The 18080-nt window shown below is 51.4% G+C and overlaps 1 protein-coding gene and 1 long non-coding RNA gene across 2 annotated transcripts in view; one reads left to right on the forward strand and one right to left on the reverse strand.

Annotated features, from left to right (window-relative positions):
• Cerk (ceramide kinase) overlaps positions 1-17014 on the reverse strand; it is a 46469-nt gene extending 29455 nt beyond the window's left edge. Inside the window, exon 1 of the mRNA XM_021216530.2 lies at positions 16205-17014. Coding sequence (XP_021072189.1) covers positions 16205-16337 — 133 coding nt within the window. The 5' untranslated portion in view covers positions 16338-17014. The remainder of the gene's footprint in view (positions 1-16204) is intronic.
• On the forward strand, positions 16415-17854 carry LOC115065694. Its single transcript, XR_003845466.1, has 3 exons — positions 16415-16471; positions 16888-16923; positions 17316-17854. It is a non-coding gene; the product is annotated as an uncharacterized LOC115065694 (long non-coding RNA).
• The last annotated feature ends 226 nt before the right edge of the window (positions 17855-18080 follow it).

Genomic DNA, 18080 nt, shown 5'->3' on the forward strand with positions numbered 1-18080 from the left:
AAAAAAAAAAAAAAAAAAAATGACCTACAGAAACCTGAGCTATCATCGGTAGGGGCTGTGCTTCCTACAGGCCCCCATCCCTGCACAGCAGGCAAGGCCACCTCTGCACCCAATGCCTTGTCACAGGAAACTGAGACTGTCTGTCATGGGGGTCAGTGGGGACAACTGCGTGACACAGAGGTATTGGAGGAGCTGGCATCTGGTCCTCTTGGGGTGGAGTGCCCCTCAAACAAGTTCCCTGATATGCAGTCTAGACCGTACAGGGAGATGCCCACACACCAGGATGGTCACATGGACACTTGATGACATCAACCACAGCACCTGAGAACAGCTGGCCAGGCAGGAATTCTGGGCCCTTTCTGTTCCTCTAGAATGCTATATTTCTCTGGTACATGCCCTCATACACTGCCAGCAAGGTTAGAAGGTTCACCGAGACCTGGGATGAGAAGTGCAGTTTTTCCCAGACCAGGCGGGCCCCTGGCCTGTGTGATGATGACACTAGCAACAGGCTGTCCCGCAGGGAACTTTCTGCTTTGAAGGGAAAGGAATAAGAAAGCCAGGGCTAGGCATAGCTCATCTGGTCCAAGAATGGTGTGTTGTCTTGCTGTGCCCTATGCTGTCCAGGCAGCAGCTGGGATGTGCCCATGGCAGCCTGCTTTCTCATGCCTCTAAACTCAGCTTGCCAGGCAGCCTCTGCCATGAGTGGTGGATGTTACCCCAGGCTCTTGTGGATCCTGTTCCCGACCACAGAAAAGCAGTGGCTGATAGTCATTAGGCGCGTCCCCTTCCCTTTAATAAAATAATGGCTGACTATGACTCTGAGCCAAATGTCCTGGATCACTACAGAGGATATTAACGTCCTTTCTAGGACTCCATAGTCAGACTCCGGACCAGCCTTAGAGCAGGAGCAGTGAGTGTCCAAGACACAAATTAGATGACAGATGCTGTGGCCCACAGCCCAAAAGGACCAAGCCCACACCCCCATTGTGCAGTCCCTACCTGTCCCCTCACAGGGACCACAGTGCCACTCACTGTGCCAGTCACACACCTGACATGGGGACACAGAATGCTGCTCCTGGTGCCCCCACCATTCTAAGAGGTGGCCCTGTTTATGGTGTTGCTGTCCTGAGTATATCAAAGTGGGGACCCAACCTGTTGTGGGTACAGGGCCAATTCACTCTAACCCCCGGTGCCCCAACACTATGTGGATGAGGTAAGCACTCACAAGTGTCCTTGCCTGCTCCATTTGGGACTTGGGATGCGTTCTCATCAGCCTGTCCCACGAGGACCTAGCCAATCGTGGGTCCAGCCCTGGACTCCTTACTACCAGCAACGTTTTTCAAATCATTCTACATACTTGATCAGAGGGCCTAGTCGGAGCGGCGAGGTCCGCCTTGGAGTGTCACCTCCTTGCCGGTGGCACGAGCACTGAGAAGTCCCTCTCTCCTTCAAGCCAGAGTGAGTTTCTGCTGCCAGATACATCTACCCTTTTCCTTCGGAATCCAGAGGTTAGAGTAACCCCTGCCCCCTCCTACCTTCACAGCGCAGGCCAAGGGACCCCTTCCAGACACCCCTGCCTCATGAGTCCCCCCCCCCACACACACACCATTCCAGCTTCTCCTCAGCCCAGCAAAGCAATGGCATGGATGGCAAAACGAATCACAAGCCGAGTGAGGAAGACTGTTTTCTCGGGACCTGAGGAGATGATTAGTAGGTAAAAATGCTTGCTAAACAAGCATAGGGGCTCAAGTTCAGTCCCTAGCACATACTTGGAAAGCCAGTTCGTGTGGCGCATGTTTGTGATCTCGGGGCTTGGCTGTGGGTGGGTAGAGACAGGAAGACAGGCACCCCAGGGGTTCACTGGCCAGACATTCTAGTCCCAGGTTCGAGGAAGAGAACCTGTCTCAAAAAAACAAATTGAGGTGTGTGTGTGGCGGGGAGTTAAGGGGAGGAGAGGGGGCTGGGGAGATGGCTCAGTGGTTAAGAGCTCTGACTGTTCTCGCAGAGGACATGGGTCCAATTTCCAGCAACCACATGACAGCTCATGGCTATCTGAAACTCCAGTTCCAGGAGATCTGACACCCTTTTCTGGCCTCTGCAGGCACCAGGAACACATGGTACACAAACATGCATGCAGTCAAAACACTCATGAGCATAGGATAAAATAAATGTTAAAAAAATTAAAATAAAATAAAGGCGGAGAGTGAACGAGGAAGATGCTTGATGCTAACCTCTGACCTCTACACACGCACACGTGCTTTCGCACACATGCATTGCTCGCATGCACACAGGCATGCATACACACGCACCTGCACTTCCATGCACATGTACTCAGAGCCTTTGTTTTCAAAACCACTACTCCAGTTACAAAGAAGAGCAAACGGCTTCGAGACCTGGTCTCTGCCTAGGAGGGTAAGCTTTTAGAAAACACATCAGGGCAGGTTCATCTTACCTGCCCTGGCACATCTTACAAGATGGTATTTTAAACCGTTTTCACGCTTTTTGGAGTTCGGCTCAGAGGTGTTAGAAGTGTCTGCCCCAGTCGCAGAGCCCTTCTGTCTCTTTCCTGCCAGGTTCTTCACCTCGATGGAGCCGCTGCCTGGGATACCAGCTGGGTCCCTTAACTCGTTTCTAGCCAGCAGAGCTAAACCTGAATGCCCCTGCCCCTTCACCATCCATCTCCTGACATTAAATCCAGCTTTGATTCCAGTACTCCGGGTTGGGGATGAGGCGGGGGGGGGGGGGGGGGGGGGGGGGGGGGGGGGGGGGGGGGGGGGGGGGGGGGGGGGGCGGCGCGGCAGAGGCAGACAGGTCCGAGTTTGAGTCCAACCTGGTCTGCATAATCAGTTCCCAGACAGCCAGGACTACACAGAGAAATCCAACCAACCAACAAACAAACAACAAAAGTCAATCCACACTTAAAAAACAAGAAACAAAACAGTACTGTTTCAAATAGGACAATGTCATAAGTTCAACACTGCTCCTGTTCGATAAGCCTTCCCAAGCTTGGACTGAAAACCCGTCAGTGAATCTTGGCTAAAACTCTGAACGCTTTTGCTGACAACAGACAAATTCTCCTGCCCTTCTGTTCCTGCCAGGGCGACTCGTGTGAGTTTGCAGCTCACCCTGCAACAAAAGGTCAACACATTCCAGAAAAATCAGCTGCCCTTGGCAGGTGAAGCTGGCCTGCTGGTCCCTGTCATCGGGTTGGTTGCCAGCGTCCTCTCCATGGCCTGCTGCGGTATTTGCTGTCATCACATAGCCTCGTGGGATAGACAGACATCAGCTTCTAGCATTTGCTGGTTCTGTTCCGTGTGTGTGTGTGTGTGTGTGTGTGTGTGTGTGTGTGTGTGTGTTGTGACCACAGCTCACTGACAGGAAACCAGTGGCTACCACCACTCGACTGTGATGTCAGAGGCTCTGGGATGCCCGTCAGTTTCCCACATGCCTCCAGGGCAGAAAGGTTCACCAGTGACCCAGGTGCATACACATGTAAACCCACACACATTGGACAAGGGCCAAGATGATGGGGACATGCCACTCAGTCCTGGCCACCTGGAAAGGCCAGGGATTAAAGATCAAGACAATAAACTGGGCAGAGTGGCACCTAGTTATAACCCCAGCCTGGGGACGTGCACCCAAGATGAGGAGAGATTTCTTATCAAGAACTGCTGCATGTGGCTCTCCAAGACCTTTTAGTCTGATGTGACAGGAGAAGAGGGGTTTGGGCAGGATAGCCACTCCCCCAGTGTCCACTAGCAAGGTTTACAGGTCCCCCAGTGCCCACTAGCAAGGTTTACAGGTCATGCAAAGGCAGAGGCTACACCCCCATGGAAAATAGCTATGAAGTAGCGCCAAGCACCTTGGCTTGCATGCACCCAGTCTGTACGGGAACCTGAGCATCAGGGGCACCCAAGAGAGCTGGATGGGGAACGTGTCTTGCAATTAAAAAGGAGTCAGACATACTTCCCTGGCAACAGGCCACTTGGTATCATTTGCCACGTGAACACCTAGCCTCCGTTAAAACGCTGTATGTGGGCCTCTGGGAGTGCAGAAATAACTACATAGGTTGGGATTCTCTGGGCAATGATTCTCTTTTGAGAATGGTTAACCTTTCTAGTCCCTTCCACCCTGATGCAAATTCTGCTCCACGCATCTTCAAGGGTTCAGATAACAAAGCGATCCAGACACAGGAGTCACCAAAGTGGAGCTCTGAAGTGACTGTGGGCTCCACACCTGCTGGGGCACGCCTGAAGCCTTTGAGTAGACACAGATGGAGGGAGGTTCTTAGAAGAGAGTCAACCTCGGCGCTGTAAAGCTTTGTGTCTGAGGCTGAAAACTGCAAGCTGTTCTCAGTGCTCAGGGACAGAATATGGAGCACCGAGGAGAGGCGGTGCCTGGGAAATGGGTCAGTAGGAACTGTCTAGCCTGAAAACACAGACACCTTCCACCCCTGGGATAGACTGCATATGCCTCTCCTCACTCTTCCTTCTTGGACGTCAGATACGAAACCCAAGGAGGCTCAGAGAGAGACAGAGGCACAAGGCAGCTGCCTGAGGGTTGGGGACAGGCAAGGGACCTGTGGGTTTCTTTTTTGGAACGGAAGAAACCACTATCGGAAATGCCTGTACGAACAGACGAGAATGTCAACACAAGCCAGCTCCCTGTAGCCTCAGGCCAGGGCAGGAGTGGACAGAGTCTTGAACAAGAACCGCCACGCCCCACTGCAGACTTCAAGGTGTAATTACTTTAGGACTGATGATAGAAGCTCCGGAATCATAACCACTCATGTAAAGAAAGCAGGGGTGGCCATGCTAATATCCAAACCAAAGGAAGTCTCCAGAGATGGAGGGCCCATTGTATAAAGAGGGAGGAGGTGTGGCAAGCCTCCTGGTGTGCATCAAAAACAGCTGCAGAAGGAAAGGTGGAGACAGAACCTGAATGCCAACTGTACCCAAATATCTCAAGAACAGATAGAACACAGGTCTGGAAAGCAGACAGCGTGCATAACTCATCGCTGCCTCCAAGGGTGGATACATCTTCCTGGGAACCCTCAAAACCTACACCAAAACTGACACAGTCTAGGGGCATTTATCAGGTTCATTTTCTCTGCCACGCAGAGAATTAAAAGGCGGGGAGGGGGTGGAATCTGAAGCTTGAGGGGCAGCGGCAGAGTCATCTCAAGCATCATGAACAGAATCAGCAGTTGAGAGAGAGAGAGAGAGAGAGAGAGAGAGAGAGAGAGAGAGAGAGAGAGAGAGAAAACGAACACTCTGTTTGCAGAGGGTGACTCAGAAAGCCAAAATCCAGTCTCTTCTGGAAGCCTGTGGGTTTTAAAGCCGCCCCTACTTTAGGGCTGGTCAGTTTGGAGAAAGCTAGGCTGGTTGATCAGCTCAGAACTACCAAGTGACGTACCCTAAGCAGGCCCTGAACTCGAGCATATAAGCAGGAGGCCTTCTGGTGGGAGACAAAAACCTACAAAGTGTTTCCCTGTCTTGTTTTGTTTTAAGCTGCCAGACTTCGGTTTCGAGTCAGGGGCGCAAGGAAAGCAGCTTGGGAACTCAACACCTTTATCACCTAGCTATAGCACCCTCTCCCTACTAGCTGCCAGTCCACCAGGGAGTCTGACTCCTAGTCTCCCAAAACCATCTGTCTAACCAGGAGACACCCCCCCCCCAAATATATCTCAAACATCTACCTGCCCAGGAGCCCCTGTGTTGTACAGCGCTATCCTCAGAGCAAAATGGGCAAATGGTGAGATCAGCTGTGCCTGCTAACAAGGATCTATCCTTGAAGGCGTGTGGCCCTCGAATTTCCTCAGAGAAGGAAAATTTCCTCAGAGAATCCCCACTGGGGATTCCAGCCAGTTATATACAATTCTGCCCTAATTACAACTGGTGGGGGACGCGTGGGGGTGGGGTGGTCCTGGGGAGGGGCTAGAGTGTATATAGGCTAGGGAAGGCAAGGGGGAAGGAGGAGGGGGCCATCATCCATGCTGGGTGCAAAACTTCCAGGATGGCTTCTTTGGCAGGGGTGGGGGTGGGTGTCACTAGGATGTCACCCACATTCCTGCCTGTAACCTCTCACCTATGCTTTCTAAGTAAGTCTACTAAACTCAATTGGTTTTCTGGTAGTGTAGACTTAGGACCTTGTGAAGAGGGGGGCGATGTTGCTTAGTGTCGCTTTGGGATGAAAATTCTTGCAATACCCCAGCACAACGGGGCAGACTCTGTGTACACTTACTCCTTGATTGCCAACTTCAGTTGATCTATGAACAGAACTGATCGGAGAGGTGAAAATCCAAGTCACAGGGGGCCTGGGGCTCCACAGCTGCAGCTGCTGTTCTTCAGAGGGGCTGCGTTTACCTTGAACCTATGGGTTCCCCTCCCCACCTCGCAGATAGCTGCCATAGCTGCCAAGAGAGCCTGTTCGCCAAATTTTCAATCAGCAATTTTCCATCAGGTGTTGGGCTTTTTTAGTTAAGTTGTTATGGGCCACCTGGACTCAGTACTCTTACAAGACAATACTTGTTAGTCCCTCTTTGCTTAAAAACTGACTTAAGAGCAGGGCTTGGCAGTCCACAACCACTGTCCCAATTCAGGCTGCTGGCTGCCTTTGTAAATAAAGCTTTATTGGCACACAAGCCATGACATTAGTGTCTGTGGTGGTTTATACACTCAAAAGGCAGGGCTGAGTAACTGGATGGCCCACAGAGCCAAAAAAGCCTGTTAGTCCATTTTAGACAATGCTTGCCTTAAGGGACACATTATTTTTATTTGAGACAGGGTCTCACAGTTGGCCCAGGTGGCCCGCCACTTTCAAACCTCTTAGTCTCAGAGCTGGGATTACAGGCAGGGACAGCCACATCCACTTGCTGACCTGTTTTTAAATTACCAAAAGTTGGGCTGGAAAGATGGCTCAGCGGTTAAGAGCACTGACTGCTCTTCCAGAGGTCCTGAGTTCAATTCCCAGCAACCACATGGTGGCTCACAACCGTCTGTAATGGGATCCGATGCACTCTTCTGGTGTGTGTCTGAAGACAGCTACAGTGCACTCATATATAAATAAATAAATAAATAAATAAATAAATAAATAAATAACCAAAAGTTAACCAGAAAATCCAGTCAGAGTGATTATGAGTTTATGACTATTGCAAGGACCTCTGAGACCTGGCATCTCTCAAGAGCCACTGAAACACCAGCAGAATGAATGCTGTCTTCCAGCCTCTGTCTGGGAAGCTGCAAAGCCAGCAATCCAAAGGGCTCTCATGACCACTGGACTGGTCTGAAAGGAGACTGTTCCTGACATAGGTTGAACGTAGGTTGACCTGGTCGCCATTTATTTCCTACACAGACACTATGAGGAAATGTGTCTGCCCTCAGCATTCTGTGAATTGATCGTTTCTGTTGTTTCTCACCTCATAAAGGGGCATGGGTGGCGTCTGCCCGGCCCTTTTGGGTCGATACCTCACGGGCAGCACTTCACACCGGCACCCTGCCTGCCAGGGCGGTACAGGTACAGGGGTTTTTGCACAAACTCTTCGGCCTCCTCACTCACACCCCGCTGGCTTCCAACCCACACTCCTTCAGAGGCTAGAAATGATGAGTGACGTCACCCAGCAAGAAAGCCCCCCTCCTCCCTCCTGTGTGTCATACTCCGTGACCTTGGGAGACCCAACAACCAACAGCAACTTATCCCAATGGGAGGTTACTGGAGGTGGGAGGGGAGGGTCCTGAGCCATGGACCCAAGTCCTCCTGACACAGACCTGAAGTCTGGCCCCGCTGCTGAGCAAGGGCAGTGAGCTGTCTTTGTCCTTGTCACGGCCTGTCCTGTAAACATCTACTCAGGGGATGGGGGAGTCCTTGAAGAGTCAGGAGGCACATAGAAGAGGATTCTGGCAAGGATCCTGCCGCAGAGAAGGAGGGAGATAAAAAGGACACATTACAAGAGACAAAAGAAATGGCCAGCAGAGGGGAAGCCCTGTAAAGGGCAAAGCGCAATTTGAACCCTGAAGGACAGGAGAGACTAAGGCTTACATAGGAAAGTAAAAGGAAAACACCCAGGTTAGAGAGGGCGATGGTGAGAAGTGCCAGGGATACAGGGCACTGCCAATGGCCCAGCTGTGCTGGGGAGCACGTGGTGGTGAGGATGTGAGCCGAGGTCAGGGCTATGTCATGGGGGAAGGTGCAGGACACACACCTTGGAAGACGGGCAGCTGCGTTTGCACAGAGGCTCGTCAGACACCCACAGCACTGACAAACCAGTAGGACTCAACTGGGTGATTTTGTTTGTTTGTTTTGTTTTTCTAATTCCCCATCCTGATGCCGGGGCTTCATCCGTCACAGGAGTGTTCCAATGGGAGGAAACAGTGAGCATAAAGGATCCAAGGCCAAAGTTGGAGGGAGGAGGACCAAGAACGGGTAGGCAGCGGTTGGTTATCTGAACCAGTCTTCAGCCAAAAGAACAGAAGAGGGTTCCGCTGAGAACACAGAGGAGGAATTGGGCCAGAGAAAATAAAGCTGATAGGCAAAAGAGTCCACCTACGAGAGCGGCCGGCTCATGGTCCTCTGCGTGGTGTGAGATGCTGGCCATCTCCAGGCCAACAGTTAGAACCAACTGTTAAGAGAAAGCAGAGGCCAGGTGTGGTGGCGCACGCCTTTAATCCCAGCACTTGGGAGGCAGAGGCAGGTGGATTTCTGAGTTCGAGGCCAGCCTGGTCTACAGAGTGAGTTCCAGGACAGTCAGGACTACACAGAGAAACCCTGTCTCGAAAAAACAAAACAAAACAAAAAAAGAGAAAGCAGAGACAGCTCTTTACCCTGGCTGGTGGCCCAGAGGCCACACAATGCCTGGAGTCCCCTGCAAGAAGTGAAACCAGCAGCTATGTGGGGTTCTGGCAGCCTTCCTGGGTCCCCAGATGGGTAGACACAGTCAAGCTGTCCGGACATAACGGCCTTGCTCCCTGTGATGAGAACTGACTTCACACCAAGTGCTTCCCCACCACAGGGCCTGTACCAGCAGTACTGGAGTTGGCTCCATGGTCAAGATCTATGGGGGTCCACAGATAAATGGAGGCAGGCCCATGTCCTTCAAGCCCTACAGGGTGGGGGTCGAAAGTGGGAGAATAGGACCAATATGAGAGCCTCAAGCTAACACCTCAGGGACCGATTGGGACAGGTGGCTACCAATGAAGAGCACCAAGACAGAGGAATCTGTTAATAAACTGCCAGAAGGAAAGGGGGGGGGGCGGCACGAAGGAAAGCAGGTAAAGGAAACATATTGGCAAGGTCTCAACAAACACAGACATTGTAGCTTCAAAAGTATCTTCTGGGTTGCTTGAATTTAGGGTGTGGAGTGGAGGAGTGGGGTTCATTTACAAGACTTAGCATGTGTGAGGCCCTCCCTCCACCTTCAGCACCAAGAAAAAGAAAGAAAGAAAGAAAAATTAAATGCTGAGTCAAAGAAAACTATTTTCAAATTTTTGAGATATTGAGATTGTTTTGTTTTGTTTTGTTTTCTCAAAACACCAGAGTAGTTAACTGCTCTGGCCCTTTCACCATGCCTGCCTTCCTCACTCCCAGAGAGGAGTGGGGTGGGGCAGTTCCCAAGGCACCTGAAGCATCTCCATCAAGGATGCTCTTTGGCTTAACCTCCCAGTCACAGGCTGAGGACATTATCTCTGGGGCCTCCACTTCAGGATCTATTTCTATGAATGGCATCTCTTGTCAATCATCCATCTATGTATCTTCTACTTATTATTTATCATCTACCTACCTATCAGTAATCCATCTTCACCTGTCTATCAATAATTTATCCATCAGTTATCTATCAGCATCTTTTTATTGATATGTCTATCAATCATCTACCATCCCTCTTTCTACCATCTACTTATCTATCAATAATTTATCTAAGCTGGGCATGGTGGTGCATGCCTTTAATTCCAGCACTCGGGGAGGCAGAGACAGGCAGATTTCTGAGTTGGAGGCCAGCCTGGTCTACAAAGTGAGTTCCAGGACAGCCAGGGCTTATACAGAGAAACCCTGTCTCGAAAAATCAAAAAAAAAAAATTTATCTATTGATCATCAAGCTGTCTATTATTGTCTACTCTTACATTTCCTGTTATTGTTGTGATGGAGTATCTATTTAGAAACAAGGTCTTACTATGTAACCCAGGATGGCTTTGATCTCATGTCCTCCTGCCTCCATCTCTTTCAAGTGCTGGGATTATAGGTGTGTATGTCCATGCCTGGTTCCACTTTCCTACCAATATTGTTTTGTTTGGAAACAGGGACTCATTGTAGAGTCCAAGATGGCCCTACAGTGATCCGCCTACCTTCCAAATCCCAGGGTTATAGATATGTGCTATGAGACCTGTCTTTAATTTTCATAGATACTTAAAAGTTGTTGTTTAACTTTTAAAGCTTTGTTATATCTGTCACTCACACACACATACACTATATATATATATATATATATATATATATACATATATATATATTAGTTTCAGTATCTTACAGAAGGTTTTTAATTTTTCTTTTGTTTTTTAGAGATAGAGTTTCCTCTGTGTAGTCCTGGCTGTCCTGGGATTCACTCTGTAGACCAGGCTGGTCTTGAACTCAGAGCTCCACCTGCCTCCTGAGTGCTGGGACTAAAGGACTAATGGTGTGTGCCACCACTGCCAGGCATCTCATGGATGTTTTACCATTCTCATGTAGTCATGTGGTTTAGCCTTTCCTGTTTCCTCCTTGGCTAAGAAGGCTGGTCCTCCATTCACAGCTTCTCAGGTTTCTTGTAAGAATTTGCTTTGGTATAAACATCTATAATCCCCCTGGCTCTGACTTTAAGAAAATTCCTCTCACCAATCATTCACAAAGCTATTGGAGAGCCCAGTATGGTTCATGCCTCTAATTCTACCATTTGGGAGGCTCAAGTAGGTGGACCTCATCAAGTGTGAGGACAACCAAGGCTACATAGACCAGGCTGGGCTGTAGGGCAAGACTCAATCTCAAAACCTCAACAACAGAAGGAGAGTAGTGATTTTTCACATAATAAAATGCAATAAAAGCTTATCTTGAAACAATCCTTTTCCTTAATCTAGCTTGATTCAGCTTTCTTCTTTAAAGTTGCACCCAAGGGAAAGGAAAGGAGGTATCCCCAAAACTTCCCAGAATTCTTACACACACCCCCAAAGATGGAAACAAGCCCAAGAATGCAACAATGTATAAACTCTGTGTGTGTGTGTGTGTGTGTGTGTGTGTGTGTGTGTACTTGGGCAAACAAAAGCTGTGCACACATGCACACACTATATTTAAGCCAAAAGAATTAACCACAGATAGATAGATTTTAAAAACCAGTAAAGAGAGACTGAGATGTCAGTAGTTTTGGCTGTGTCTCTGTCCACCCAGAGAGGGAAAACCCATCCCTTGGAGACAGCTAGGCAGAGAGCTTCCCCAGAACTGCAGGTCAGGGAGGTTCCGGACTATGGCTCCTGTGCCCTAGCTTGGCAATGCTTACACAGGTGCAGTTATCAAAACACATCGAACTGTGCCCTTAAAATATGAGCATTTTATTGCAGGAGAATCAGATCTTAGCGAAGCCACTCTTTAAACAAAACAAGACATGTTTCACAGAAGCAAGCTATCATATGGAAAATCGCTGTTTATTTCCTAGTTCCCCCCCACCGGTGCATTTTACATACACAGAAACACCACACATTAAGCACTCTGTATGTCCAGATTTTTTAAAAGATATATATATATATATATGATTTATTTATTTTTATGTATGAGTACAATAATAGCTGTCTGACGCCAGAAGAGGGCGTCAGATCCCATTAGAGATGGTTGTGAGCCACCATGTGGTTGCTGGGAATTGAACTCAGGACCTTTGAAAGAGCAGTCAGTGCTTTTAACCACTGAGCCATCTCTCCAGCCCCAAGATTTATTTTTAATTTTAAATAAAATGTCTGTCTGTGAGACTATATACAGGAGCCCAATGAAGCTAGAGTTACAGGTGTTTGTGAGCAGCTCAATGTGGGTGCTGGCTCAGGTCCTCTGCAAGAGTGATGTATGCTCTTAACCACTGAGCCATGTCTCCAGCCCTGCTTTCAGGATTTTATTAATTATTGTTATTATTATCTTGCAAGAGGCTGCTGGTGCTCCATCCTAGGGTCTGATGTGTGTGTGATACGCACTCTACAGCTGAGCTATGCCCTCAGTCCCATGGTTTCTTTTTGTAAGCTTGTTTTTCATGGCCCAGGGTGGGGAATGATGAAGGTGTAGGCAAAAGACAGCAGTGACTTGCCCGTGAGCTCACTGCCAGCTTTGCGGCACCCACGTGGGGGCTGGCAGAAGACAAAGGAGGGGGCTGGAGATGGCTCAGCCGTTAAGAGCACTGACTGCTCTTCCAGAGGCCCTGAGTTCAATTCCCAGCAACCACATGGTGGCTCACAACCATCTGTAATGGGCAGCTAATGCCCTCTTCTGGTGTGTCTGAAGACAGCTACAGTGTACTCATATAAATAAATAAATAAATAAATAAATAAATAAATAAATAAACAAAAAAGCAAAGGAGGTTCTCCCCACAAAGGCAGTGGCCCCAGTGCCATTCTTGAGTCTTCAGCACACCCTGAAACATAGCCCACAGAATTGATAGTGTGCCCTGCTGCCCCCGGGGGTGGGGGGTAAGAGGAGGAGAGAGGCCCGGACATCACTCCAGAATGTCTCAAGTTCAACCAGTAACCCACTTAGAGAAGCCCCCCCATTTCCTGTTTTCAGTCTGCCCCACTTCCGCTCGGCCCGTGGCCTGGAGAAGCACTTGCTGGTTCAGCTTCTTCCCGTGCTGATCTTCCCCCCCCCACACACACACACACACTCCCAAGATTGAGTCCTTATCTCTGTTGCCGGGCACTTGGCAGCAAACGTGATAACCGCCCCAGAAAGAATATGTGTCTGGGTTCTGAGCCTCCTTCTGCTGCGCTCAGGGCAGTTCTCATGTCTACAGCAGGAGAGGATGGGGAGATGAAATACCCAGCTGCTTGCACAGTGTCCCTCAGGGCTGTCTGTGAGCTCCTGGGCTGCCCTCCTGCCTCTTGCAAGTCTTCCAATCTGGTTTTGCACAATCTTCTGCCCCTGGTTCCCAGCCCAGGCAATTCAGGTGTGTCCGGACACACCTGGGGAGTGGCAGATTGGAAGTGCCCCTGGCTAACTGAATTAAATGTGCCATGAACTGCTCAGAGCATGCTCTCTGACTCCAGGGACTCAAATCTCACCTTATTCTAAAGTAGGCCTACTTCGGGGGGGGGTGTGAAAACATGGGGGTGAAGGAACCAAGATGAACACCCCCCACCTCCCCCACCCCCCCCGCAAGTCATAGTTTGCCAGCTTTGTTTTTTGTTGTTTTCACCACAGAGGTGGAGAGCGTCAGGAAAGGGGAAGTGAGCAGGGTGCTTTCTGAGACAGCCTGCCAATTGGTCCCTCGCAGCCAGTCCTAAAGAAGACCGGGTCTATTGGGGCTGCTCCCCAAGGCGCTATGGATGAGTCTACACAAAAGTGGCTGCACACTCCACAGGGGTGACGCAATACTCAACAGAGCTGGCCAGCTGTGGAAGCCACCTGCCAGCAAAAACAAGCCGCCGCCACGCCACTGACGAAAAGCAGATGGTGCCAGCAAACCTGGCCTAGAGTGTGGGCGCCGGAAACCGTGAGAGCAGCTGACCAACTGTGCCAACGCTGACCACGGGCGACGGGTGATGTCCCACCCCACATCTCACAAAGGAGAGTGGGTCTTGCCCAGTGTCTTCATGGCCTCCCTGACCCAGAAGAGGCAGTGTGCTCTCCTGTGAAATCGGGTTTGCTCAGCCTCAGCTGGGTCAGTAGAGCTCCCCATTTTTTTGGGGGGGGGCTGTGTCTGTATGACCCAGAGCAAAGAGCAGCGGCTCACACATACTGAGCACCCCCCCCCCCATGCAACAGCAGTCTCCTCCTAAGTCCGGATTCTAGGCCCTAGAGGCTTACCTGAAATTCAACCCACTCAGGCCTAGGCAGAACAGTGGTAATAAAGTCAGAGAACAAGCGAGACATGGCCCTGGGAGGTGGTGCCAGGGGCACATGGGAAGAACTTCAGGGTAATCAAGTCCCAGGCACAGAACCACAGAAAGGCACTCTGAAGACAGGGCTGCTTGGATTCCAAGGCTAGAAACCAGGTTGGTCGAGAGTGAGTCTGAGGCTACCTTACTCAGCCCTGCCTATCTACGACATTCAGCTCAGTCTGCAGAGCCTCAGCACAATGCCAGAGTACGGACGGCCCCAACTACCCACCAAGCCATTCTGGGTAGAACGAGTGAATCAATGAATGAATGAATGAGCGAAGGGATGGCAACGGAAATTCAGGGTGTCCTCCAGGGAGTCCTGACTCCCGCCATTCCCACTCTCAACAAGTTTTAATGGGAAACTCCATGCTTCTCCCACAGGTACCTTCTCAGGGTGACAGTCAGTCCCACTTCACCCAGCCTTGCCTACCTCCATCGTCCCCACCTAGACTGGGTCAACTGCCTTCCTTCGACTCTTCTCTGTCTCTCCTCTCTATCCTCCCTGAAGAGATCACCAGGTCTTTGTTAAAAGAAAGAAAGAAAGAAAGAAAGAAAGAAAGAAAGAAAGAAAGAAAGAAAGAAAGAAAGAAAGAAAGAAAGAAAGAAAGAAAGAAAGAAATCCGCTGGAAGCCACCATCCAGGTGCTCTTTTGATATCCACTATAAAGACCAATACCCACTTCAGCCTGCCGGACCGAGGGAGTCCTGGACCCTGTTCTCCAGCTCTTCCCCACCAACCATGACCCTGACACCCCTGTGTCTCCAGATTCTTCTGGTTATTTATCAGTTTGCCATCAACACTTAGCCCTTCCAGGTTTCCCTGGGCAAGTGCCACCCTTATAAAGTGAGGTCTGCTTAGCCCATCCTGTACTGGTGAGTGACCACCCCTTTGGGACTCAAGCTTGATGCCTACCCTCGGAGGTTCTTCTCAGGATCCAAGCCCATTAGATGCACTTATCCCCACGCGTCCCTCTGTGCCTCCTTCAGTGGAAAAGGCCCCACTCCATCAGCCACTGGGATAGAATCCCCAAGCCCAGCCCTAGCAGGCTCTCAAGGGAAACTTGCAGGGGGGTGTTTGGTGTTTGGTGATAAAGCCTGTTCTTAGNAAGCCACAAGCCCTGAATTCTATCATTCCCAGGAGAGAGAGAGAGAGAGAGAGAGAGAGAGAGAGAGAGAGAGAGAGAGAGAAGCAAGTTGGCCTTGGTGTCACACATCTGTAATGCTAGTTTGAGGCTGACCTGAGCCGGATAAGAAAACAGTCTCCAAACAGACAAGCAAACAAACAAACACAACCAAACCGATCAAGGAATGAATGAAACTGACTACAAGGTCAACCCTGGGGGGTGGGGGTGGGGCAGCCCAGGTGTCCACACACAATCTTCTGTAATCCTCCTTTTAAGGAGGACTGAATGACATCTTTAAAATCTCCACCAATCCCTCTGCCACCAGACAACCTGCAGCAAAGAGCCCTAGGAGAGTGGCTCCAGTGTCCTTGCACCATCTCAGTCACTGCGGGTGGGTTGCGGCTTTCCCCCGTGCTGGCCTAAGCTACTCCTCTTTCAACCCCGAGGGCGTCTGAGCAGAGTGTGTAAAGTCAAAGGCCCTTGCTCAACTGCCTAATCGCAGGAAGTCCCAGCCAGGGCCCCTCTGGGCTTCTCCATGTGTCTGTACTTGGGTTCACTGTATTGGAGGAAGGAGATGACCAGAAACCAGTCCTGTCTAGGTGTGCCAGCGCCATCCCGAAGGCAGCACCAGCAACAGACCTCCCCCGGGGTCCCGCGGATGCTCCGGGGTGGGGGGCGGGGGGCTGTGGACATCCGCTCTTCCCCTCCCCCTCCAGCACCTCCGGAGGCTTTGTCATCCCAGTTCCAGGAGTATCTGGACTCTCAGCATCCAGACGGTTCCCCGCCAGAGGCCGCGGAGTACTTAGACCGCCCGGCACCCGGGCTCTGCGTCTCTGATTCCCCGCGCCTCGGTGCCTCGGCCGCCTCTCCCAGTGCCCTGCGTCTCCTCCCTCCGAGTTCCGCCCCATCCCAGCCTGCCCGGAGCGCTCGAGCTACGCAGGCCGGGGTGGATGCAGCGCTGGCCCCACCAGCCCGGGATGACCACACTTACCGGCACCCGGCGTGGAGGGCCCGGGCTCCGGGCTCCGCCACCAGCGTAGTAGAGCCCGCGCGGGCTCCAAGCTGACGGCACAGCGTCGCCGTTTCACCCACAGCACGGAGTGAAGCGGCTCCGCCGCCCCCATCGCCGCCGGCGCGGCCTCGTCCGCCGGGCGCGGGGCGCGCGGACGCCGGGGGGCGCGGGACCGTTAGCGGCCCCTGCAGTCTGCCCGGCGGTGGCGCGGGGAGGCGGGAGCGGGAGGCGGTGCTGCGTCACCCGGTACGCAGAGAGGGTGGCGGGGATCCGGGAGGAGGCGACCAGGGTGAGGACAGGAGAGGCTAGACTTGGGGTCAGAGAAGAATCAGAAACAGAGGATTGAGGGAGCCTAGGTTGAGGAGCAGAAAAGGCCTAGGAAGGAACGGGAGGGGTCAGAGGAGGGGACTGAGGGACCTGGCTGTGGGGAGGGCGGTCGGAGCGGCCGGGTGCGCTGAAAGACACTAGTCTGTCGCTCTGGCTGCCCCTGGGTTCTGCTGGGTCTGCACGCGCGACGGGGTGGGGAGGGCTGCAAAGGGACGGGCGGAGTCCCAGCAGCGCAGAAATGTTGCCCGGGCTGTCCTGGGCAGGCGATGGGAGGCCGTGGAACTGCCAGTGTGCGCCCACGAGCGATTTGACCTTGGATATCCGTTTCTTTTTAGGTCTTGGTCTCCTGGCGGCTAGCAAGAGTCCTGCAGGTTGGTCCCAGTAGGCAAAGGAAAGCTAGGAGGGAGATGGGGGTTACCTTCCAGGGGAGTGGAAGCTGGATGTGTGGATGGTTGTGGGTCTACAGCCACCAGAGAGACAGGAGAAGGCGTCTTCTTGTCAGTCACCTGACTGTTCCCTCCTAAACAGGCCCAGGGAACCGGAGTTGCTGTTCCTGGTGCAACTTAATATGGGACAAACTCAACATGTCCATCTTAGGGAGGTCTTCCTGGACTCCGTCTCCCTGCAGCTGAAGCATCTCAAGGCACAGCAGGGCAGAATTCAGCGCTGAACTCAAAGCATATCTACCCATGGGCATGTGGGCTTGTCCCTTACTGGGTCTCCAGTGTCTAAAATGGTCCCTGTGCATAATGTTGCTACTCAGATATTGGTTGTGTGATGGCATCTGTTCACACCTGACCAAGGAAGAGTCTCCTTCGAGATGCTAACTGGTCCAAGAGTGCAGGGCTCTGGTGTGACAGAGCTAAGCCTCACAGCCTGGTCAGATTTCAAGAAGACTGGAGAGCCTCCTGCCCTCCCCCTCAGCTCTCCTGCTGTGGCAGACTGGGGTGGAGCTGGCCAAGTCTACCTTGCCTGTGCCTGGTACCAGAGGGCTAAGGTACAGGTCTGATCCTGTCGGTGCCCTGTGTCCATCTGCAGGGCAGGGACAGCCATGAATCACTTGCTTCCTGGAAGCCCAGCCCAGTGGTAGGCTCCCTGACAGCCCTGGAGTGTTGGTTAGGCCCAGGCAGAATCCTAGCCCCACCCTGGAGCAAGCTGGACCTGATCTAGCTCAGTAGTTAGTTGAAGCAAGGGCTGCCCCAGCTCTTTCCTCTCATGGTTGTAGGGATGAGGCTTGGGGAATGTGGACATGAAACTTCTTCAGAAACCTTGTATCATTGCTGGTGATGCTGCCTCTGTTACATGTAAGGGGTTGTGTCAGGCAAAGGCAGCAGGGGCTAGGGACTCTAGAACACCAGTTTCTCTGTTGGGGTCTCTTCTGGCCTTCCTGTTCCTTCACATTTAAACATGCATGGTATTATTATTATTATTATTATTATTTGGGTTTTTTTTTTTTTTTGAGACAGGGTTCTCTGGGTAGTCCTGACTGTCCTGGAGCTCACTCTATAGACTCTCGAACTTAAAGATC

The sequence above is a fragment of the Mus pahari genome, chromosome 17, assembly GCF_900095145.1.
Source record: "Mus pahari chromosome 17, PAHARI_EIJ_v1.1, whole genome shotgun sequence".
Lineage (NCBI taxonomy): Eukaryota > Metazoa > Chordata > Mammalia > Rodentia > Muridae > Mus > Mus pahari.